This window comes from Sorex fumeus, unplaced genomic scaffold, assembly GCF_029834395.1.
Source record: "Sorex fumeus unplaced genomic scaffold, SorFum_2.1 ptg000265l, whole genome shotgun sequence".
Lineage (NCBI taxonomy): Eukaryota > Metazoa > Chordata > Mammalia > Eulipotyphla > Soricidae > Sorex > Sorex fumeus.
Genome location: NW_026606322.1, coordinates 35,398,510 through 35,425,266, shown reverse-complemented (window position 1 = coordinate 35,425,266; position 26,757 = coordinate 35,398,510). Strand labels below are relative to the sequence as shown.

At 38.6% G+C, this 26,757-nt stretch overlaps 1 protein-coding gene across 4 annotated transcripts in view; it reads right to left on the bottom strand.

Annotated features, from left to right (window-relative positions):
- Positions 1-26,757, bottom strand: part of APP (amyloid beta precursor protein) — a 281,027-nt gene that overhangs the window by 64,211 nt on the left and 190,059 nt on the right. For all 4 annotated transcript variants that reach the window (XM_056109208.1, XM_056109209.1, XM_056109211.1 and 1 more), the window contains 3 exons: positions 25,287-25,445; positions 7,582-7,710; positions 6,210-6,309 (listed from right to left, as the gene is read on the bottom strand). In XM_056109208.1, coding sequence (XP_055965183.1) covers positions 6,210-6,309; positions 7,582-7,710; positions 25,287-25,445 — 388 coding nt within the window. The remainder of the gene's footprint in view (positions 1-6,209; positions 6,310-7,581; positions 7,711-25,286; positions 25,446-26,757) is intronic.

Sequence of the window (26,757 nt, the reverse complement as noted above, 5' to 3'; positions counted from 1 at the left end):
GGTATCGAGGACATCTGGCAGTGGTTGGGGACCCAAGGGCTGCACCCAATGATGCTTGAGGAAAACATGTGGTACGGGGAATTGAGCCTGGATCAAGTGTATGTGTGGCATTCACCCTAACTGCTGTACCATGTTAGGCATCAGAAATATAAAGAAAACAAACATCTCTAGATGGAAGAATTAGAAAGATACTAACATTTTGTTTTTCCAAAGAACCCCACCACCACCCCAACAAATTCCCAATCATGGATGAATGGATCAAGAAGCTGTGGTATATACACACAATGGAATACTATGCAGCTTGCAAAAAGGATGAAATTATGCAATTTGCCATGACATGGATGGAACTAAAGGAGATCATGCTGAGTGAAGTTAGTCAGAAAAAAAATAGGATATAGGCTGAATGCTTCCATATGTGGGACTTAAAAGATATACAACAAGGTAGCAACAAAGGACCAAACAACACAAGGGGAGGACTGATCCATAGAACTGAGTTTGGTGAGGGTGAGTTGAACGTGACGAATACTGGGGACCTTGGGAGAGAAGGGGTACAATGGTGATGGTGTGGTGCCAGAATTAGGTACTTATGAAACCACCATTAAGCACACTGAAAATCATCCTATCTAAACCAATAAAAAAGCTAAAAAATAATTTGTTATCCTGATAAATAAATTTATGCCAACAATTTTAATATGTTGAAGTCCAAAAACCGTATTAATGGCTTTTAGAGAACACCCTAGGTTTACAGAATCCATTAAACTCTTAAGCAAAAACCAGATAGCTTCTATATTATATTCAAAAATATTATTGAGAGCTGAAAAAGCTAGTTGCCATTGGTGAGTTAAATACCTAAGAACCATAACCATGTAAGACTGTTTATAGACCAAATGAATCTGAAGGATAAAATTCATTGGCTTTTATACCTGTACAAATTTTGCTGTGTAAGGACATTTCAATACCGTATGCAGAGCATTAGAAGACCTGGTGCTATTGTTGTAGTATACTTTTCTATTTTAAAGAGGAAATATACTTAGCTGTCTATTTTCATCGGCTCATTTATAAATTGAGTGGTTCTATTTTGGAAGTACTGGCTTCCAAAACCAGAAGGAGATAAAGATACACATCCAAGAACTAGAGGGAGATAAAGATACACATTTGGAAGCAGGCAATAAATCACTGGTCACATGGTCAATTCAGATAACCATATAGGGTTAGGTATAAATAAGAGGTGCTGAGATTTTTCTAAAACCAAAGGAAGAAGACATCTCTGATGACACTGATTCATGAGATAAATAAATATACCTGCTTCCAAATACTTAAATTAGCTGTAAAATATAAAAATGATGTGCCCTTTCATGTTATTTCTAATGGAAAACAAAGAATAGAAAGAATAAGTTGACAGTTCTCACTTTATTTTATGATTTTCTTCTCCTTGATGTCCTTCATTGACGAACAATTCTACATACAGAGACTTAAAATTCTCAGTAATAATGAATGCCTCATTTTGTTGCTCTGGAGAAAACGGCAAGTATTCGATTTTAAACCCAGGTGACTTGGGATGTATTAAATTCTCAAATCAATAGATTTCTTAGGAACAGAGAATGGAAACATTGTTTTTGAGATAAGACTGCCGTAGTTCCCTCTACTGCAAATCACAACACCCAAAAAGGAGAGAGAGAACAAAAGGGAATTCCCTGTCACAGAGGTGGGGCAGGGTGGACGCGACGGGGTGGGGATGGTGGGAGGGATGCTGGGACCATTGGTGGGGGAAAATGGGCACTGGTGGAGGCATGGGTACTTGACCATTGTATGACTGAAACACAAGCATGAAAGTTTGTAAGTTTGTAACTGTACCCCACGGTGATTTACTAATAAAAAATTAAAAAAAAAAGAATGCCGTATTTCCCCCCAAAGAATAGAAAATTTTATCAAATGGCTACAGTAAAACTGTAGTAAAAAACTCACAAGCATTCTTTCATTAGTGCAATTTTTTTGATCTCCCACCACATACTTTCATTCTGTTCCGTTCATCATGGATTTTGTTCAGCTAGAAAGCCTTTCAACATCTGTTTTATAGAAACCCATTTTCAAAAATTAATTCTGAATGTTAAAAGGAAGAAAACAGGGTATGAAACCGTTATGCCTTCCGTCCCCTTCTTTCCGAAGGCCCCTTTCAGAAATCGTTCATTAGTGCATTCTGCGAAACTGCCATCTCTGAATTGAGAGCTACAATATTTTTAGCCTGGAGGTAGTTGCGAAATGCAGCATTTTGATAAATAACCTCAAAGTAGAACAGAATCTTTTTAGCACAGATTTAAGGGATATTATAAAGGGCCACAGCTAATCATTTTGAAATAGCAATTTGACAAAAGAAAGGCCAAACCGAACAAAGGCAGTAATGAAGGGATTCTGCCTTTTTTTAAGGGCTAAAATAAGACAGAATGTGGGTATTTATTAGGAGGCATATATTCATTAAAATAATTGTCTTACCATTTGCTGAATTAAAATAAAAACTCCTGAATAGCAATTTTAACTAAGAGGAATTCTTTCCCCTCTAAAAAATGCCATGAGCCTTTCTTTGCAATAAGGCTTCATAACTTGGATACAAATACCATTTTTTTAAAAGACAGAAACACATTATGAATATGCCTAAATGAGTATGCAAATTTGCACATAATTTAAATGGAACTAGACATTATTATAAAATAATGAAAGGCGAGCTTTTGTGAAACAACAGGGCAGTACTGATAATTCATACTGTTGAGACTAATTGAACAAATAGGCTTGGGTTGTGGCTGACTGAATAACCAAACTGGACAAGACACGGAATAAATTAAATGCCAAAATATGTGCGCGAAAAAGATAACCAAGACCAAAGAATAAAATGTCATGGAGATGATGTAGGTGAATGAATGCAATGTTATTAATTGTAGTTCTAGAACTCTGCTTTTCTCTCTGTTGTGATTCCTTTGCCAACTGTACCCATTTTGTCAGCCTAATCAGTTAGAGCTTTAGAGAACGTTATGGTGGAGCTAAGAGATTTGTGTGAATCTATGTTGGGTGCTAAGGAAGGAGCTCAGGATGGTTCTTTGGGGTTATGGAGGCACTCACACCATCAACTTAATGCAGCCTCATAATGCAACCCCTGTAGTCTGAGATTTGCTTCACACATGGCTACAGTGATAGAGATTGACAAAAGAAGCTCTCTGCTGGATTCTGGGGATGTGGAGATAATTGCAACGTGGCCCAGAAAAAAAAAATTACACGTGTAGCTGGTGTTTTGCTGGACATGAAAACACATAATTAAAAAGTAGAGCGTAAGGGTGGACACTTGGTGCCTTAGACCCTGAAACTGAGCAGAGAAAAGGTGAGAACAGGTACCAGAGGAAGAATGCATGTATGACTCAGACAGCCGGCCCTTGGTTCCGATTTCACTTTCATCAACTCAGGGCAGGTCAGTGACCTCTGTGTAAGAATCAATTTCTTCAACTCTAAGTTGAGTGCAGTCACACTCACTGAACATATGAACATTGGCTTGTATGAGGTACTAATTAAAATGACAAGAAAGCCCCATGTATATACGAAAATTCAACCTATGAGAAAGGAGCTAAAAACCACATAACGCAGAAGAGAAAGCTTCTTCAACAAATGATTCTGGGAAAATTGCAGAAGAGAAAGCTTCTTCAACAAATGATTCTGGGAAAATTTGATTGTTTTATGGAAAATAAAAAAAACTGGGTCATTATTTAATTCACTACACAAAATTTAATTCAAATGGACTAAAGAGTTAAATATTAGACCTGAGGTCCTGGAGCAATGATACAGGGGATGGAGTGCTCCCTTGTATGTGGCTGATGGTTTGAGACCTAGCACCTCATATGGTATCCTGAGCCCCACCATGAGTGAGCCCTGAGTGCATAGCCAGGAGTAAGCTCTCAGCACTGCTGGGTGTGACTCCCCAGTCCAAAAGGAAGTTTCATATACTCTAGCAATATCACTCCTTAATATTTACCTAGATGGCACAAAAATTCTTCAACTTGAAAGGATATTTGCATACTTATATTCAGAGCAGCATTATTTACAATAGTCAACAGATAACTGGACAAAGACACTGGAATACTACTTTGCCATTAATAAAGATAAAATTATGCCCTCTGGGACAAACTGGATGGAATTTGAGGTTATTATGCTAAATGAAGTATGATGACTGAAAACAGAAATGCTACCTCCTAGACCTTGGTGAAAATGATGCTGGTTACTGAAAGAAAAAGAGGAGTGTGAGAGGAAGAGCAAAAGGGTGTGGTGGTGGGGTTTTTTGGGTGGTTGTCATAGCACTGAAAATTTGATGGTCAGATTGGAGACATTACAGACATGCAGATATATTAAAGGTAAATCCCTGAAATATCTGAATATTGTAAACCAGTGATAATTCAATAAAAAGTAATTAAAATATTTGATTTTATATATAGAAAGCCAGATTTTAAAAAACTCATATGAGTAACAAAACATTTGATTAGAAACTATTAGAAAGAGTACGAGATATAAACCAGAAGAAATCTCTGAAGACTCTATTTATAAAGTAAGAGAACTCCAAACTTCTATAATGGTAAAATTTAAACATACACAAAAGAGAATAGTACAAAGAGCTCTCAAATAGTACCATTCAGCTAAAACAATTAGCATCCACGGACGATCTTGGTTCATCTATAATTCTACATTGAAGTGAGTTATTTTTAAATGTTCCTCAAAGGAATAATTATATAAGGGGGTTGAGCTCGATCCAAGAAAGTCATTCTTCTCAGCAAGCTCTCTTCTTTAGCTTTGGTGTTAGTAGTTCAAGTGGGGCACATATATAATTTATAGAGCAAGCATTTCCTTATTGGAAAGGGTTTGGACCATACCCAGGGGTGCAAAGGGCTTACTCCTGGCTCTGTGTTCAGGAGACCATATGGGGAGCTAGGGATTGAATCAGGTCACTACGTGCAAAGCAAACACCCTACCTGCTGTACACTCTCTCTGCCTCTCCACAAACTTGTCTTTCTATGGGAAATAGTGATTTTAAAAATGAAAGTAGTAAAGATATTTTCCAAAATATCTTTCAGGATTTGGTATCTACAGAATGGCACTATTTAAAAAAATTAACATGCTCTTAATACAACTTAGAAGAGTTTTCCTTTTTATTCTGAAGAAAAAAATCCTTGATTCTAATTATCTAAATATCCTACTTGAAACAGATTTAAAATTTACTGAGCTGCGCTATTCTTGGTATTTTCAAGTACTGGGGATAGCTGTTAGTCACCATCTGTTCTGTGGAAGTGTGACTCATCCATGTCCACTATTTTCAGTAGTATATTGCTAAATAAAAAGTTCTAATAATTTAATTATGAAGAGTCATAAATAATTACTGGGGAGAGCAGATTATTGGATGTTGACTTTTCCAATGGCTTACACTCCAAAAGAGTGTCTCAATGGCAGTCATATGAAAGCAGTCTTGTAAGATAGCGACATAAGATAGCAAAAGTTCAGTTGAGATAGTGTTTCTCAATCAGGTGCCATATGACCTGTTAGGTCCCAGGATATTCCAAAGGGTCACAGGTCAAAATTATATAAGAGGTATGAGGGTAGGGAGGAGAACACATAGCCCAAGACTAGAAAACCAATTGTAGGGACAAGAAAACCAATTGTGAGAAGCAAACAAGGCAAGAAGGAGGTCACAGTTTTTGCGTTTTTTTGCTGTACCACTTAGGATATGAGTATAAGTTAAATCAGTTGCTTTTAACATCCGCGTCTGTAAAATGGTGGTATCATGCCACTTAGAAAGATTGCAGTGATACAGAACTAAGAGATAAAGAAGGAGTTTGGCCTCCAGCTCTGAAGCATCAAGATATTATAAGGTAATATTTACAAAGCTGATTCAATGAGAAAAAATTGCAGATAGGTCTAACCTAACACGCAGCTCATTATAAGACAAATATAGCATAAGTCAAGTCCCTAACTCCCAGTCTTGGAAGATAGTTAAGAACTGATGCAATTACTGAGGGGAGAGCTAGGGGCATCCTCTAAGGTTTCATCATCCAAAGGAAGCAGTTCCTTTTCTTTTCCCATAGTAGAACAACTGCGATAGCTTGTCCAGTTGAACCCAAATTTCTTGATTTTCTTTTACAAGGGAAATATTTTGCCCATGCACAATATCTGAAGATCCCACTTACCAACTTCATCCTGAATCTCCTCGGCCACTGCTGGTACATTGTAGAGCAGAGACAGAGACTGGTTCATGCGTTCGTAAATCACACGGAGGTGAGTCATCACCTGCAAGGAAGGATGACAGGCCCAGGGAAACATCTTTGAAGTAGGAACAGTAATTTCCCCTATCTATTTGCAGGCAGATACAAACATCCTGAATCAAAGTTAAGAATGGCTGCTGGAGCTTTTAGTTTCCCAGGGCATTCTTCTTTTTCTTTTTCTTCTTCTACATCTTTGTCCTCTAACTCAGGAGTTGCTTTATGCTTTTAATTACAGGTTCAGACATGAGGTTCAGCTGCAGCATCCAAGCCTTTGCAGGTGTGAGGCACTGGGTTCAATTTCCAGTGCCGCAAATAAACTGTCAATTCTAAGCTCATAACCAAATTAATAAAGCAATTGAAAGGCTCCCCAATGTTGATTCCCAGTACTGTTTCTCCCTAAATGACTCTAATGTCCTATATAACTTTCTTTGCAAACCTGTACAGATTCAGGGGCTAGAGCAATAGCACACTGGGTAGGATGCTTGCTTTGCAAGCGGCTGACCCGTGTTCAATCGCTGGAACCCCATATGGTCCCCAGAGCCTTCCAGGAGTGATCTCTGAGTTCAGAGCCAGGTGGGTGTGCCCCCCAAAACAAAGCTAAACTAAAAAAGAACATATTTCAATTTGACTGGAATCACACCATACATGTGATACATATATATGTATATATCTATACACACGCACACATATTATATATACACATATGCACATATATACACATATAAATTTATGAATATATAAATTCATACACATGAACTTAAAATATACATCCATATGGAATTATATCTAGTAGATATGTACACAAATATTTTATTTAAGACAATATAAAATATACAGAGGTAAGATATCAGGTTTCAGTTGTTGGATATGCAGGACTATAAAATATAATAATATAGGATTTCACTGAGAGCCACATTATATCCCAATCCTGCCAAAGCAAGGAGTTTATGATTCTTCTACCTCAATTGGGCTGAACCAATTTTAGAAATTTAGGTATAAGCAACTAGTTGTCTTCATTTCAATCACCGTTTGACTGAATTGAAGTGATTCAATCAAACATTTAAATGGTTTGTAATGATCAGTAGCAGTAGGCACTCAATTCCATAGTATTGTCAAAACTCACAAAAGGGAAAATTGGTTTGTTCACCAATAAAGCTTCAGAATTTACTACATATTCAAGAGCTTTTTCCTGTGGAGGTGAACTACTCCAGGTTACAGGGATCAATCTTCTCAAAGGGCAGCAAAGCTGGATCAGCAAGGTTTTAGTAGATGATGACTTAAGTAGCTCTGCTCTTACCTGGGAGCGAATCTGAGCGGCTTTCTTGGGGTCCACCATGCGGACATGCTCAAAATGCTTCAGGGTATGCTGCCGGTCTTTCTGCTCAGCACGGACATATTTCTTTAGCATGTTGAACACATGACGTGGCTGCAGAAAGAAAGGAGAGGAAACTTCAGCTTTGTGCAAAGTATTATTTCTTCTGTGGGCTTTGTGTCCCAGGTTCCACTTTCTCATTGCCTGGTAAGAAAAACAATGCCTATTGGCCTGTGCATTCTCCCCTTGCAGTATCTCCCCCATTCTTCTCTTAGTGGGCAGTTACTTAGTGGATGTCCCATGTTTCATTTCTTTAAGAGCACTGAGCAGTTTCAAAATATTCTGGTGATTATCCTCCTAGATAGTGCAGGGAATCGAACTCGGGGCCTCACTCATGCTAGGCATGTGCTCTACCACCTCAGATATCTTTGTGGCCTGAACATATTCTTTTTAAATAGTAGCACCTGGCTGTAAAAGAACTTTATTTTGGATCTTTGTGATGCAAGTTAGGAAATTTCATTCTCCCACCCAAATATAAAGATGTATGTAAGGGTTTTATTTCTATACACTTTTTTTTTTTGTGGTGGTGGTGGTGGTGGTGTGTGTGTGTGTGTGCGCGCGTGCATTTAGTATCAGGGTTTCAACTCAGGATAGCATATATTCAAGGCAAAAGCCCTATAGTTGGGTTACATGTTCATGCACACACAGCCTTAATGAATATCACTGCTGTACTGTTTTACAAATAATCCCATCATCAGTAGCACAGACTAAGAATAATGATCAAAATGAGAAAAAAATAATAGGCAAATAACCACTACTAATTTGTAGAACACGGAGTAGCTGATAAGATCTGAGAGACATTATGTTTTTCTAGGAGAAAGGGCGATGCTAAACTATAGTTCCCTTACTCTGAAATTTAATTAAAACTCTAAGTTATCAGATTCTAATTCTCTTAGTAACAATTAAACTCTTAAGTGCGACTACTTTTCCCTAATTGGTAGCACTTCATTTTTATTCCCATCTTACTTGAAAACAGATTATCTAATATAAAAAAAGGATCAAAGTTCTTCTGACTTTTGCAATTCCATTACCATATGCATTCACTAGGTGAGTACGGAAAATGATTTTATTTTTACATATATCCCTCCAATTTTATTTAATTAAAGCACTGTGAATTACAAAGTTATTCATAATTGGGTTTCTGACATATAATGTTCCATCATCAATCCCACCACCAGTGTTTCCGATTCTCTCTCCAATCCACCCATCCCAACCTCAGCCTGCTGTGTTGACAGGCACCTTCTAAATTTGGTTATTAAAGTTTGGATCTCATGCATTCAGTGTTGTTGGCTTTGTAGTTTTGATATTTAGGACTTCTTCATAAACAGAAATCTTTAACTCTTTAGGACTCTTCAAAATCCAGAGTCAGAAGTTCAAATCAGTATATAATATTTTGGTCATTAGGGCAAAGCTAGTTATTAGTAAATTGTAGATGATGGGCATCTGGAAAAGCTGATAATAGAGAGGCTGTGTACGTGTGTGTGTGTGTGTGTGTGTGTGTGTGTGTGTGTGTGTGAGGGGGGGGAGAGAGAGAGAGAGAATACACACATACATGTATCTCCATATGAACAAGTAGGCCAGCGGGTAGAATTCTAAAATTATTTTTTTTTTTCTTTTTGGGTCACACCCGGTGATGCACAGGGGTTACTCTTGGCTTTGCATTCAGGAATTACTACTGGCAGTGTTCAGGGGGCAATAAAGGATGCTGCAGATCAAACCCGGGTCAGCCCTGTGCAAGGCAAACGCCCTACTCACTGAATTATCGCTCCAACCCTAGAATTCTAAAATTCTATGGGCTGTGTCTCCTTCTTTTGCTTGGTTAGCAATAGGGCCAACTCCCTTACATCCCACAAAGAAATAGTGTGTTTCTCCAGGCTTCTTAGAAAATGCCATGTAAATCCCCATTACTGCACATCATTCAACTATTAGAGTAGTTATATTCTTTCATCATCATCTTTCATATAAAATCACACCATACACACTGCCTATCCCAGGACGAGCTTTGTACTTGTTTGCTTTAAGCCTGCCCTAGGGTACATTCCTGTCATTTGTGAAAAATAATAAATACATCTAAAATAAAAAAAAAAACTTTGAGCACCGCTGTCTCATTTATTTCTCTCATCCTAGAAGAAATGTCCTTCTCCATGGTTGCTCAAAAGGCAGATCTCACAGTTTGACACATAGCTTTTCACAGCACATCATTAAAATTTTCATTACACTGTGAAATCTGGTTGGATCTATAAATCAGATAACAGTCTTTTAAATCTTAAAAAAACAGTAAAATAGGTAACAATTGATAAGCTAGATAGATGATATATATTTAAAAAATAACACAAGTTTCTACACCCTAATTTAAAAGGGCATTTATTAAAAATGCTTGCTTTTTAAATGGATTTATCATTGGTTTACAATACCATAGAACTTAGGAGTGATATCTTTCCCCATCTCCTGTGTGTACAAAACTAACCACATTCACCACCAAATTTCTACCATTACCTCTATTAAAAAGGCTCTTGTACAACCCATTCCTGCTTCCCTCTTTTCTATCTGTAACCCCCAACAATTTCACCACCATCTAAGTATTAGTTTTATTGTCTAAAAGATAATTTTTAAAAAGTCAGAAACAAAAGGTTAACCATTGTTGAGTGCGATGAATATGAGGATATTATGTACTTTGATGTTTGTTTGTTAATTCCACATCAAGGCCTAAAATACTTCCTCTAGTTCGACTGCAATTATTCTTCTGGAGTTGGAGACAGAGAGAGTTGCAATGAACTGCAGCTCTCTTTGCAGTTTATCCTTGAAGCCTCTACCCCATTTTTGTGCAGTTGACTGTCTGAACATACTCTCTTAGTGGCCTCTTTTATTTGGTTTCTTTTGGAAAGGTCTTAGAACAAACTAGATTATTTTCTTTAAAGAGTTGATATTGCAATTAAACCTAAGGATTGTTTGTCATGGTAAGTTATCTCTTTCCATTTCTGCCAGTTGGTCACCTATGTATGTTTCTATTAAGGCATTTTGTTCAGAAACAATTGTAACTACCACGCATGTCCACCAAAGTGATACTGAACTAAAGCTTTGTCAAAACCTTATTTTTTTGGCCTCTTCAATGCTCAGGGTTGGCTCCTGTTAGTGCTTGGGGGGACAGTCAGCTCAGGAATTGAGCCCAAGCATCCTGCATGCAAAGCACCTGCTCAGCCTATTGAGCTGTGTCTCCTGTCTGAGCTAAAGCTTGGATGAGAGCAGGGAAAGCTATTTCAGCTCCCTGACATCTGGGTCTCCCCTTCTTCCACTACCACCATAAAGAGTTGACACTGCCACTAATTATTAATGTAAACCTCAGTCTTACCCAAAAATAGTCTCACAAATAGAACCCTCTCATTCTCAATCTCCTGCATATGGCATTCTTTCATATAGAATAGAGGGAGATGAAAAAAGTGCCCAGTGTCACCAAGCCTAATGCCTAGAACACAGTAGGTGCTCAGCATGTATTTCTTCTGCTTGCCTCCAAATCCCTCCCTTCCTCCCTCCCTCCCTCCCAGATTGAACCCTGGGCTCACACCTCCAAGATAAGTCTCTCCCACTGTCCCCTCTTTTTCTAAGCAATAATCATTCAACACATCTCGCTGCTATGAGACAGTGTTTTCAGTGCTTCATGCACACAACTCAGCAAATGAGTCTTCAGGACCTCAGGTGTGTAACTTATCCAATTTTCATCTCAACACTACCACAGAGGTACAGTTGCTGCCCCATGTCATAGTGAGCAAACAATGCACAAAAGGGCTTGTCCTCATCACTGATTCTGTTAAGGAAAATCAAAGATGGACTGAGCAAAAGACAGTTCTACAGAGTCATTCAAAGAGCTGAAAATAGAAAGAACTAATTGAATGTGAGTCCGTTCCATGAGTCCGAACCTAAATTCCGAGTACAGGTGATATTCTTTTGGGACATGCTAATATCATCTCTTTTAATTGTGCAGAAGACCATCCAGATTTTCTTTGCTCAATCCCTTAATTACTGTCCTTGGTATCTGGCACTCCTCTGTGATTTTGCTAATGCATCAGATGTAGGGAAGATGGGGAGGTCCTGTGCCAATCTGTTTAGGATTACTAGAAAATGATTAAAAGTGTAAGCTAAAAGTTGGTTTCTCTGAACACATTCGCACATTCTGTTCTAAAAGTCCATTCTTATCTTCTAGTAAGATGTATAATTAAATGATGTCTATATTTCATTTGCTCGATTCATGCTTAAATGTTCTGGGAGAGAAGACAGTTGGGATAGAGAAGGGACCACTATGACAAAGATAGTTGGAAATGATCATTCTGGATAAGAGCAAACATGATAACATCTCTTTATCTGTTTTGAAAATCATTAATGCCCAAAAAGGGGGGGGAGAGGGAGAGAGAGAAAAAGAGAGAGAGAGAGAGAGAGAGAGCGAGAGAGAGAGAGAGAGAAAGTACCTGCCATAGAGACAGTTTGGGGAGAGGAAGACGGGAGAGAAACTGGGGACACTGGTGGTGGGAAATGGACACTGGTGGAAGGCTGGGTGTTGGAACACTGCAGGACTGAAGTCCGACTGTGAACAGCTTTGTAACTCTGTATCTCATGGTGACTCAGTAAAAGTAAATAAATAAATAAAAGCAATAAATAAATAAATAAACCTATCTCACTGAATAACCTCCATTTAAAAATAGGCTTCAGAAATATATTCCTAACTTCCACCATCCCCACCCTACCAATCCCTGGAGCTTGGCGCTCATGAATCCCCAGACCTCAGCAAGACTTTTATTTTCTAGCAGAGTACAAAGTTCCTCCTGGGACAAGGAGCTCTAAGAACCCACTGGAGTCTGTGAGCTCATCATTGCCCATGCGGGCTCAGATACACAACTGCATCTATAGAAATATCAACTTTTTCTTCTTAATGTCCATGCCGTAGGACATAAGATAATTCAGGGAGACATTATCCTGTCCCTCAATAAGTGAATTATAGGGCTCTGCTTGGCTGATTTACTCATGTAAACACATTTCTTAGCCTCATGCTTAGAAATGAAAAAAAAATTAGATTAGCTCTCATGTTCGGGTCGGCAGATAAATCATACCAAATAAAATGGCAGTTATGTCTGTACATCAGTACAAATGCAAGTTTTAGTTAAGAAAGAAAATCAGATAACATTTCCCTGCATTTTAAGAAAGTTTTCATTTGCAGTAGATGAAAAACAAAAATACCCCGTTTAAGATATAGGATTCACACATATTTTATTCAAATAAAGAAGTAAATGTCTTGACTATTTTTAGGTAGAATTCTAAATTCCCAAGACTTAAAATTAGTTATTTCTAGGGCCGTATAATGTCTTATAGATTAACAGAGAATCTTGAGTGTTTTGGCAGTTTTTATTGTGTTAGAACAAAGATGAATTTCTTAAAATATTAATCGAAACACTAAAATATACATGGGAAGTGATGGGAAACATTGGAATCTCTATAGAAATATACCCTCTTAAATACTGTTACTATGATCACAATACTTACAATTTAAGACAGAACTACGTGTATGATTAAAAAACAAACATAAAAGTTAAGAAGTTTGTCATAAGGTTACTGTTCATAGAGTTTAAGAAACATTTCAACATCTAAGCTTGTAATTTTAAACATTCTCAAGTCTTTAAGTTTCTGTAATGAGTAATAACTTTCTGCCACATTTCCCTTATTTTACCACTTGGATGTTTTATGCATTAATACTGAAATCTCGTTATATTGACACTGGATGACTAATCTTATTATAAAAATTTACAGCAAGGAGAGAGAGAATAAAAGGAAAAGCTCCCCTCCTGGGGAACTAATTATATCCAATCCATTTTATTGTCATTATTGTTTTTGACAGTGTTCAGCCCATAATTACAAAGTATCTGTTTATATCAAATGTGGCACTTTCCAATCTGAACTACATTCACAACTGTATGACATTAAAAAATAATTTCAGAGAGAAATTTCCTAAAGGATCAAAGGAGGGCTTTCCTAAAATAATCAGCTTTAACCTCAAAATAGAAGATTTACATTTTGGACACGGACCACTGTCCAGGAGTATAATATACCTTTAAACTCTCAGTATAGATCCTGGCATTCCTTGGTTGCTAATAAATGTTTTAAAATTAATTAATGAATAATATGGAGTTAATTGACATTTTACAAGAAGATTTCCCTCTTCTTTGGTCTCAGTCTGCACTCAGCTATGCTCGGGGCTTACTACTTGCTCTGTGCTCAGGAACCACTTTTGGCTGATTTTGAGGAATCTTATGGGGTACTGGAGATTGAACTCAGGTCAGCTACACACAAGGCAAGTGCCCTACCCACTGTACTATCTCTCTCTAGCCCCTTTACAAGAAGTTCTAATAGCAAAATAGCTTTCTTGTAGCCATGTTAAAAAAATAATCATTTCACTAGTAAAAAGTGATGTATATTCTCCACTTACTCTTGACCTATATCTATCCATCTAGTGTGCTGTTTTAATGGAGAATAACCTCAAGACACAACATCTTCAAAGTGGTGACAGCAAGAAAATTCACTGAATTAATTTCAAAAGATGTTAAGGTTTGTTTTCTATGACTTGGGTTTTGATAGTGGCAGATGTAGATAATTTTGAAGAAATATGTATACTTTATGGTCTCTCTCTAGATGGTCTTCTTTTCTAATTTCCAATCTAGAGCTCTTTACTTAAGAGGGGTAATTCTTTTTTAAAATTAATTTCTCCACTTCTCAGATATGTTGCCCCTTTCACTTGCATTTTTTATATAATTTCATAAATTTAGGGTTCCTGGTTTTATGATCAACTGTGCAAATTTGACGGACAAAATAAAACCCAAGTTTGAATGTGCTGCTTCACTCTCAGTTCACCCAGGAAGTATAAGAAAGTGTCTATCACAAAGGCCGGAAATATTGTCCCATAGTTGGAAGCTGGTCTCATGAGCTACGGGGAGAAGGCAGCTGGAATAGAGAAGAGATCACTAAGACAATGATGGCTGGAGGAATCGTTTGGGATGGGAGATGTGTGCTGAAAGTAGATAAAGAATCAAAAGTGACAACCTCTCAGTATCTGTATTGCAAACCATACTGCCCCAAAGTAGAGAGAGAGTATGGGGAAAATTGTCTGCCGTGGACGCAGGGGGAGGGGCGGAAAGGGGGGATACTGGGGACATTGGTGGTGGAGAAAATGCACTGGTGGAGGGATGGGTGTTCGATCATTGTATGACTGAAACTCAAACATGAAACCTTTGTAACTGTATCTTATGGTGATTCAATAAAAAATAAATAACTAAAACAAATAAAGCATCTATTCAGTCCAACTGTCACACTTCATAGCTATGTTCTGGATCTAGAAATCTGGCATCTTTTTATAATCAACATGTGTGCTTGAACCATTTCCTGAAGGGAGGGAATTATCTATCAGGAGCCTTTAAAAGCTATGAATATAATTCTGCCCAAAAGGAGAAAGTAAATGAGTCACTTTATGGGGGAGCACCCTACCCTTTCCAGGTGACAAGAGACTTATTCAGAAAAACCTTTCTTGGCGCAGTAAATTGCCCTTGTGTTTCCCAACCCTGTGACTGGGGAAGTTAATCATCTATGAAGAAAAAGCGACTCCCTCCTGTTTTCACAAATAGGTTCAAGGCCATTATTCTCACAGTTGTACACCTCAGGTTTCAATAAATCTTGAGCACATAAATGTAAAGCGAGCAAAACTTCCATGGGCATGGATTAAAAACACCACACTTGAGATATTACCTCTTCTGTTCCAGATCTCTCCATCCCTCCCTCCCTCCCTCCCTCCCTCCCTTTTTCCCTCTGGGTCACACCTAGTGGAGTTTAGGTCTTACAAGGTGCTTGGGGATCCTATAGGATGTTGGGAATCAAATTAAGATGGGGAACGTGCAAAGCAAAGCTACATCAAAATCTTAACTGAACCTTCAAGAATTTTTCTTTTGTTTCTGTTCTTTTTTAAAAATTCTAAATGACAAAGACAGAAACAATGTCAATTCTGAAAGAGAACAATAAACCCAAATTTGCAAGTGGGAGAAAGAATCCTGTTAATTAAGTCACTTGTTATAGGTCCCAATCAGAGGTTCATGTGGGAATGAAAGACATGTTTTTACATTCTATTGTAACTTGTGGAAAATTAGGGTGGTTTTAAAAGAGGTCACAGAGAAACAAGGGATCACTGGCAAGCATGGTAGAACTCATCATTTTTATCCCAGGATATTTTATTAGTTCTCACATATAATCATTGTGGCTATTATGACAGAATATATATACTTTATGTTCTCTCTCTATATGGTCTCCTTTTTTAAAATTTCTAATCCAGAGCTCCTAAAATGCCTGTAATTCCTGGAATGATGCAGGTCAGAGGAATATCTTTTGTTTTAGTGTTGGGTCATAGTTGCTGCATCCAGAACTCAGAGATTTTAGCCTCCCAGAAGGAAGGGGGTGTCATTCTGTATGTGGATGGAGCAAGTCTGGGAGGAAGGGACTCTGGAGGATGGAGGAAGCAATGGAAGGCAATCTAGCACCTCATCAGACTCCAGGGATGAGGGAGGGACTGGTGATTGAGCCCAACTACAACCAATGGCCAATGACTTCATCAATCAGGCCTAGCCAATGGGACCTCCATCAATTTGAAAGCTTCGCTGGAGGCACACACACAGAAGGGTGGCAACACAAAGACCGTCAGCAAAATCCATGCCTCACCCTCCGTACCTTCCCTTATGCTTCTTTTCTGTCTGGCTGTTACTGTAATCTGTACTTTAGAATAAATCACTAATGTAAGTACTGATGTGGCCTCTGAGTTCTAGTAAATTATCCGACCCTAAGAGGGGGCATCATGGGAACTTCCCATTTTATTTGACTTGAGTTTCTTTTTATCTTTAAGCCACACTGTCATGCTCAGGGATCACTTCTGGCAGGGCTCTGGGGACATAAATGGTGCCAGGAATTGAACCCGATCAACTACACGCTAAGCAAATACCTTACCTCATACTATATCTCTGGTCCCTGAAACTTCCCATTTTAGAGCTGGTCGGTCAAAACTATCGATAACCATAGATAACAATCTGAGCCTTGCAGGAAGGGATAATTTCTGGTAGGAATGAGTTCTTCACTTGTGGAACTATTTTAACTCTGGTTAAATGATGTTAGTGAAAAACCCTCCCATTTGTCAGAATATTGAAAGCAGAGGAAATAGATTCACTATTATCTATCCAACGATAAATGAAGAAAGACAAACATGAACTGAAATTCAAGACTGTTTATGACCCTTGATTCGTGCCATTTGGTAGTCAGTCTACACTGCACATGGTTCTGCTGATCTGAGAGACAGTCCAGAAACAATTTGGACTTTACTTTCAATTCCTGTTCAGTCAAGCAGTGAAACACCTGATATCTTAACTATGAACAGATTATTAACGCAATCCAGACATGCAAGCCCACATTCTGGAGGTAAAAATTCACAAACAAAGGAGGTTTAAAGTACCACAGATCTTTGGAAAGCTTGGCCAAACTATTGGATCATCGTACAAATGCAAGCTGGATATTCCTGACTTTTTAGAAGAGTGCTACAGTATCAGGCTTAATTTTGCCTATTCAGCCTGTACTTTTGCTTCATATATCCTCCAACTGGTTATTATGATCAAATGTTATTTATATGTGCATTTATGCATCTTTTTGTTTTACACACTTCATAGTTTATCCAATTACAATGTCTTGACCTAGAGGAACATTAATATATGTAAATACAAGATAAATGCTTTTAAATATCCAAATTTAACCTGGAATCTTTAATGTGGTCCTTGGATGAGCTTCAAAAAATGGTTAGTAGTGTCCATGGGTGATTTTTATGTATGTGCACATGTTTTAGGGAGACCTTCCTTGCCTTTTGTTGATGGAAGACAGATATCCAGAATACCAAAGAGTTAAGTAATGACAGGATTGTGAATAATGGTCAAAGTGTTCAGAAATGAAATATTTATGCTTTAATAATGAGTCTAATTTCAAAAAGAAAATGAAATATGTACATTCAACCTGTAGTAGAATAAAGTGTGACATTCTGGTACACTGTTGCTTAGCAAGCAGTGAAGGAGGTATTTTGACTTTTTAAAATTTATTTATTTATTTTTTAGGTATTTTGACTTTGAAGGCAGTGACTAAGCAAATGGAATTTCACTGTGAAGGAAATCTGGTCTCAGAGACACAGGGCAGGTTTTCAAACTAATGACGTTACTATGTCACTTCTCATCCCATTGTTCATCTATTTGCTCGAGTGGGTGCCAGTAACGTCTCCATTCGTCCCTGTCGCGTGATAGTGTAGCCCAATGGCATAGTGGGGGCTCTTTCAGGGTCAGGGGAATGAGACCCATTGTTACTATTTTTGGCATATCGAATACGCCACATATAGCTTGCCAGACTCTGCAGTGCAAGCAGGATACTTTTAGTAGCTTGCTGGGCTCTCTGAGAGGGCCAGAAAGTATATATATATGTACATATACATATATGTATTTTTTGTTTCTTTGTCTTCTGGCTGGAGCGATAGCACAGCGGGTAGGGTGCTCCACTTTGCCTTGCATGCGACCAACCTGGGTTCAATTTCTCTGTCCCTCTCGAAGAGCTCAGGAAGCTACCAGAAGTATCCTGCCCGCATGGCAGAGCCTGGCAAGCTCCCTGTGGTGTTTTTGATATGCCAAAAACAGTAACAATAAGTGTCACAATGGAGACGTTACTAGTGCCCACTCAAGCAAATCGATGAACAACGGGAGGACAGTGCGGTGCAGTGCTGTGTTTGTCTTCTGAACACAATACAATTTAAATCAGTGCGTCTCTGGTTCCTTACTTCGAGCTGGTTCTTAAGATCTATCTATTGTGCTAGGTAAAGACTCAAAGCAAGGTAAGGAGCTGATACTGAGAGACTTTACCAAAATAACATGGAAGCCTCTCAGCTCAGTTCAGTAAGTTCTAATTCTCCCATTTTGTCCTCCCCTCCCCCCCGCACTATTTGTTAATAGGCTTGTAATTAAAAATCTCAGGTTCACCTCACTGTTCACCAATTTATATAAATCTCAACTAAAAGTGAATAAATTACATATCATGCATAAGAATTATTTACATGTCTCAAAAAAAAATTCAACCCAACAACCTTCAAACTTTTAAGAATACTTTTTGTTTTATTTTTGATTTTATTTTTGCACCACCCTGTGCTGTGCTCAGGGTTTACTCCTGGCAGAGTTTGGGAAACATAAGACAATGGAGATTAAACCAGATCAGCACAAGGCAAATACCTACTCTCCGGCCCTGTAAAGTTTTAAGCATGTTTTGAGTAGCTTTATATAATTTGAATCATAATTATTTATTGTATTTATTGGCTTGGGGCAAAAAACTGAGAGTGGCCAGGGCTCAGTCATAGGAGACCATATGAGGTGCTGGAGATGAATCCCAGCCCGGGTCAGTTGTGTGCAAGGCAAATGCTCTTCCCACTGTACTATCTCTCCAGCCCCCTGATGAATTTAAAATTTAAGCTAGGATGCCAAAAATTAGATACTACTTATTTTCTTCGGTATTTCTAGAGTTCTTCAGTATTTTCACACAGAAGAACTCTAGAAGTAACATTTAATTTAATCCACCATCCATTATGCAGAGGTACAGATATATAGTATTATTCTTGGAGATGTACAATAGCTATATATACTCATTATTTCCTTCATGACTTAAAGAGATTAATTAAAAACAAAGGGATGCAGATTGTGGAACATGGTGGAGATATGATGAATATGTTCAAACTGTTAAATCTGATCCCTGTCTGTCATCACATAGCCCCTCAGCACCAGTCAGCTGTGTCCCTGGTGACCCCTATGTGTGGCCACCTTTGGTCAAGGTGTCAAGTCAGTAAAATTAAGACAGGTGAACATTGCCAGGAATGACCCTGCTTTTACCCCCAATACTGTCCCTATTAAAAAATAAATAAGACAAAACCAGTTTAGCAACTCATTTTTGTTTGTTTTTGGGTCACACCAGCCATGCTCAGGGGTTACTTCTAAACGCACAGAGGAGTTATTTCTGATTGTGCTTGGGAGATTGTACAGGATGCTGGGGATTGAACCAGCATCAGGGAAATGGAAGCAAGCACCCTACCCATGGTGCCAATGCTATGGCTCATAGCTAGTCTCATATATATTTTATGTTAGAAAACATAGTTTCTGAAACATTAAGCATATGGGGCTTACAATGGATTGACTGAAAGCCTCCTCATCTTATCACTAACCTGTGTGCTACTGAACAACCATGAATAATTTCTAACTTTATTAACATTTCTTGCCTTGCTGTTAGGATTCACTAAGATTATTAAGTAAAATCCCAACTTAACTAAGAATCGTATCACTGAGTTCAAAGTCTCAAAAAGTACTGCATTAAAGTTTTACCAAAGTATTTTATAAAAACAAAGAATTTTATGAAGACATTTATTTTGAAGCTCAAGAAATTGTAATAACTGAATTTTTCAAGAATAAATGAAATCTCTGGGGCTGGAGCGATAGCACAGTGGATAGGGCATTTGCCTTGCACGCGGCTGATTGGGGTTCGATTCCCAGCATCCTATATGGTACCTCGAGCACCGCCAGGAGTAATTCCTGAGTGCATGAGCCAGGAGTAACTCCTGTGCAACGCTGGGTGTGACCCAAAAAGCAAAAAAAAAAAAAAAAAAAAAAAAGAGGAATAAATAAAAACTCAAACAATATTACTGGCACACAGACAGCCAAGCAGTTTTCTGAAAAAGTTTTCTACTTCTCATTTCTACATAGAAAATGCTAAAAAAATATGGCTGGAGAGAGAACAGCAGGTATGGCACTTGATTTGCACACAGTTAACCTGGCTTTGATCCCAGCACCTCGTATGGTCCCCAAGTCCCACCAAAAGTTATCCCTGAATGCAGACCCAAGAGTAAGTGCAGAGTATACCAGGTGTCGCCCCAAAACAAAATTAAAATGCTCAAGACACTAAAAATCTCACAATTAACAATAATTAATTGGTTATTTCTGTCAACTATTACTGATAAGAAGCAATTAAGTTTTTTTCCCCCCAAAACAAAGTTTACAAATGCCTAGTAAGTCTTTGTTTTACTCTACAGGACTCAAAGTCTAACTTTTCTTCTTTCTATGAAGAAGGGACCATAGCATCTATACAGTGGAACACTCTTATTTCACAAGGCCACAAGTGCTTGAATGTAAGACTTGATAAAGCAAGAAGCCATAAAGCCATAACCAGCATGTAGAAAGCTGGTTCCATAGCATCCAACCGTGTGATGCAAGTCTGTGGCCAAATTTAACTTTTCTGGAATAAAACAAGTGATAATGATTTCGTTTTCTAGGGAATATTTTTGGAAAGGAAAAAAATAATTGAGAGTGTTGGTCCTAGAACAATAACTAGCCCTCATAGAAGAGAAGTTATCCTGAGTACAACGACAAACCTATATTCTATTTTTATTGCTGGGGAACATAAAACCATCTTAGCTATTACAATATTTGAAGTATGTGTTCTCTCTCTCTCTCTCTCTCTCTCTCTCTCTCTCTCTATCTAAGTACATTTAGGTTGACCATTAAGTATGTCAGTAAATAGTCCTATGATTAATTAGGAAAGAAAATTTGGAGAAAAAAATCAGAGAGGGAACCTTACAAAGAAAAATCACAGCAAGAGCAAGGGACTTTAGCTACACAAAAACATCATCTTATAAAAGTTTCAAGGTTTAAAAACAGATGAAAAAAACATGCATTAAACCTGAGCTTAAGAGAAGGTGAATGAAAATAAGCTCTTTTGATTTAGAATCTCAAGCTGTGGAGTCTGAGACTGTTGATACAATTTACTGAGGGTTAAGGGAGAATCATTCTAAAGGTGATTTTAGCTACAGAATCTACAGAAGAACCATTTTGCTAATGCACTTACTTAACTACAATGAACATTTAATATCTCACATTTCCTGGATACTCTGTTAAGTACGTGGGAGAGATCATTAAACATTTGTATCTTCAACTGCCAAGCTAACTACCATAGATCAACCAAGAAATTAAAATAAAACACTCAAAGAAATGAGCTTAACAGAAATTGTATGTCCTGGCCAACCCAATCTCATTTCTGCTACACAAGAACACACATGCATGAGGTAAGAACTGAACAGGAATCCTTGGATGAGTGATTTGATCTTTCTAACAACTATAAGTAAAATAATTCTTCCTAATATAGTAGGCAAGTTTTGTTTTTGTTTTTTTTTTTTCTGAGGCCACACTTGGTGGTACTCAGGGCTTACTCCCTGGTTCTGCACTTCAGGGTCACTCCTTGCAAGCTCAGGTAACCATATGGAGTACTGGGAATCAAACCCAAGTTGGCTGCTTGCAGGGCAAGCATGCTACCTTCTGTACTATCACTCTGGCTTCACTAGTATTTAAGTCTTATTTCAAATATGCACTAGTTGAAATCCACTTTCTTCCTTGTGATGGATAAGACTGAAATAAAAAGATCTGAAATGTGAATTTGTTAGACACCTTTCTGGTCTTTCAAATCCTTACCCTGCTCTGCTCTAGCGAATGAAGCCAATGGCTATGCCCCCTGCAAAGTGTGTCCTCTAGGAACAAAAAGAGAAAAACCAAGACTTTTTTTTTCTGCAACACAAACACAAGTTTGATGCACAGAGCTAGCACAGATATTTTTTCCCCCTCTGAATAGAAAATTAAAATGCTAATATCCTTGTTCAAAGGCTCTTTGTTCAGAAAGGACACAAGGTCCAGGAAGAAGGCATGTCATGGTCAACTGTTACTCACCATCTCTGATGTCCTTTATTAGTGGAGTCACCCTGGACCAGCCGCTCAATCTCAGTGAGATCATCAGGAGAACAGGGTCAATACTATCTCGCTATCTGGAAGACTGCCACGAGCTCTTTTATAGTTTTCACAGGGGTGTGTGTGTGTGTGTGTGTGTGTGTGTGTGTAGTAAGTATTAAAAAAAGAAGTAATGGGTAGATTTTTTTCTTTTTCTTTTTTGGCTTTTTGGGTCACACCCGGTTATGCTCAGGGGTTACTCCTTGCTCTGCACTCAGAAATCACTCCTACCAGTGCTCAGAGGACTATATGGGATGCCAGGGACTGAACCTGGGTTGACAGTATGCAAGGCAAACTCCCTTCCCACTGTACTATCACTCCAGCCCTGGGAGATTTTTTTTTTTTAGTTAAAATTATATAATGCACACAGATTGCCATTTCCAGCCAAGGCTGGAAAATGGAGCTAGATTCACTGTGCCACCCAAAGCAACACTCATAGACACAAACTATGTTTCTGCAAGATGTGAGCTATCAGGTGAATGGTACCTGAGACAAGAGAAACAAAGGTGACTTTCCACGACTGCCTAAGCTTAGTCTGGCTTGAGTCTCTAGGTTGTAGCTCCAGGCAGGGAAACTAGGCCAAATTAATTAGACAATCAGAACTGAGGGTATGGACATACTCAGAGAGGGAACACAGAGATTTGGAGGTGATGTCTTTGTAGGATGAGTAATAAGTAGCTTACAAAAACCATCACTGAGAAGCCTTATTTCAGGCAGGTACAACCCAGAGGGGGAAAAATTCAACACCAATAGTTGAATGGGAAGGTCTTGCCTCAGTACTGGGGAATAATTAATTAGCCAGAGATTGAACACTGCTTTACATTTACTAAGGTAAATGGTGTAAACACACCTACATTTACTCCCCTTTATTTTGTGTTTTGGGCCACACCAGCATTGCTCAGGGCTAACTCCTAGGTAAATACAAAGGTGATATAAAGATCAAATTTACCAAAGTGGAAGAAATTTTCATCAGTCTACGTGAAATAAAAGTTCTTTGGGATAAGAAAAATAATTTCAGATGGATCTACTCAAGGAAGAAAGAAGACCCAGAAAAGCACTATCTACTGAAATAAACATTTCTTTTTATGATTTAATTTTTTTTTAAAGATTATTGACTCTTTAAAAACATAATGTATGGTAAAAGTATTATAATAGCTCAAAAATAAGAAGAAAGAAAATGGAAGTACTTTACTACAGTGTTTTGTTTTGCACATGTGCAATAATATTCCTTGAACTGGTAAAATGTGTTGCTGTACTATCGTTTGAATTTACTGAATATTATCATGACCCAGTTAAAGATATTTTCTATAAACCTTAAAGTAATGACTATATAATGTGATGCTGCACTATCATTTGAATACACTGAATATTATCATGACCCAGTTAAAGGTATTTCCTATAAGCCCTAAAGTAATGACTAAATTGACAAAATAAAGACAGTTAAAAAGCTAGAAAGGGAGCTAAAATAGGATCGTAAAAAGTAATTGCTTCCTGAGGCAGAAATAAAAAAACAACCCAAACAAGTAAAGGGGAATAAAGAACAGATGAGACAAATAGAAATCAAATAACAAGATGACAGATTTACACAAAACCATATTGAAACCATATGAATAATGTCATGAAAGCTATGTGGCCTTTCGCATTAAAAGATAAGATTCAAATCTAAACTGCCTCACATCAAGAAATGCACTCAAATATCAACAAAAAGGTTAAATAAAAGCACAAGAATGAAAATAAAAAACCACCATGTTATCATTAATGAAAGAAACCTGGGTGACTTTATATAATATCAGACTAAGTAGAATTCAGAGCAAAGTCTATTACTAGGGATAAAAAGGTCATTTCTGAATGAGAGAGGTGTCAAAAATATCTGACAATCCCAAACATGTTTGCATCTGAAAATAAAGCATCAAAATATATCACATTAAACTTGATAGAATTGCATGAGAAATCACTAACCCACCAGTTACAGATTTCACCAAGTGGACATAATGGGACAGTCATACTCAGAATGGCCCTTTTAGATCCAAAGTAATCAGCTTTTCTGAGGAGCCTCACTCAGGAAATCTATGCTGCACTACCAGAGTAAGACTTTCTGGGCAGTTTACCTCTTTGCTGCTTATCGATCAATGTGAACTGTACTTCCTGCGGATCGGGCAAATCCTTTAAACCTCTGTAAATCTTCACTCCTCTCTCTCTCTCTTTATTTATTTATTTATTTATTTATTTATTTATTTAGCGTCACACCAGGTGGTGTTCAAGGGTTATTTCTGGCTCTGCACTCAGGAATGACTCCTGATGGTGCTCGGGGGACCATATGGGATGCTGGGGATCGAACCAGGGACTGCCGCGTTCAAGGCAAACACCCTACCTCCTGTACTATAGCTCCAGCCCCAAATCTTCACTCTTCTTGACCTCAGCTACACCACTGACATGATGAATGGACAGGCTTGGTTGCTCCTAAAATCCTTCTCACTTCTATTGGTTCCCAACTTCAGCACTATCCCAGGCTATCAGATGAAGTCAGTTGGCCCTACTCTTCTGCAGAGCAACCTAGGTGCACATCCTATTGAGAAGGCCTTTTCAAGGGGAATAAGCAAGAGTTAATGGTGCTCATGGCATTTTTCCTTCCTCCTATCTTACGATCTGCAGTCCTGAACAGCCCCTGCCTCCTGCCAGTGCTGTGCTCTGCTGGGAAGGGGTGGGGAAGGGATGACTCGGCAATCCTACCCGAGGTGGCACGGCCTGCAGGGCAGTGATGTAGTTCTCCAGAGCCTGTCGGCGGCGGTCATTGAGCATGGCTTCCACTCTGGCCATGTGTGTCTCCACCAACTGCTGTCTCTCATTGGCGGCTTCCTGCTCCAGAGATTCCACTTTCTCCTGGAAGTGCTGCATCAGAAACACACACACACAAACACACACACACACGCCAGTTATGAACCGAACAGTAGAATAGGGCCATTCATACCTTTCAAAGGGCTACCATCAAAGCAGAAATGGAGAGCTTGTCTCCCGAACTGCGTTTACACAGGAGGGTGTTTGAGGGGAGGGGTCCTTGGGACCTGGGTGGAGGGGAGGTGCAGTTTGGTTATAGATGTGGTATATAACGAATGGTTTTATAACTCTCGGTGTAATACAAATGGTAAAAAAAAGACAAGGGCTATCATTCCGTCCTTACTCAAAGCCAATAGACACCCCAACATGGGCAGTGGTTGGCAGCATGCTGAAATCAGTATGCTTTATATATATATATATATATATATATATATATATATATATATTTGCTTTTTGGGTCATACCCGGCGATGCACAGGGGTTACTCCTGGCTCTGCACTCAGGAATTACTCCTGACAGTGCTCGGGGGACCATATGGGATGCTGGGAATCGAACTTGGGTCGGCTGCGTGCAAGGCAAATGCGCTACTCGCTGTGCTATCTTTCCAGCCCTAGTATGCTTTATATTCTTATATTATTTAATTCCATCTCTTTATATATATATATTTATGTATACATATATAGCTCTGTGGCACTGTCCTGTTGTTCATCGATTTGCTCGAGCGGGCACCAGTAACGCCTGCATTGTAAGACTTGTTACTGTTTTTGGCATATCAAATACATCACGGGTAGCTTGCCAGGCTTTGCCGTGTGAGTGGTATACTTTTGGTAGCTTGCTGGGCTCTCTGAGGGGGTAGAGGAATCGAACCCGAGTTGGCTGCATAAAAGGCAAACACCCTACCTGCTGTGCTATATATATATATATATATATATATATATATATATATATGTTTTTAAAAAATTCCAAATTGGAGCGATAGCACAGCGGTAGGGCATTCGCCTTACAAACGGCCAACATGGCCGACCCGAGTTCGATTCCTCCGCCCCTCTCGGAGAGCCTGGCAAGCTACCGAGAGTATTCGATATGCCAGACACAGTAACAAAGTCTCCAATGGAGACGTTACTGGGCCCGCTCGAGCAAATCGACGATCAACGGGAGGGCCTTTACCTTTTAAAAATTCCAAATAATGTGCATATTAAAACAAAAATTCCTCTTTTGACCAGGATAATCTTGCTGTTTACCTGTTTGGTCAAAAATTTACTTCCTTGGGGCTGAAGACATAGTACAGTGGGCAGGGCACTTGCCTTGCATATGGCTGACCTGGATTTGATCCTTGGCACCACATATGGTCCCTTGAGCTTCTCTA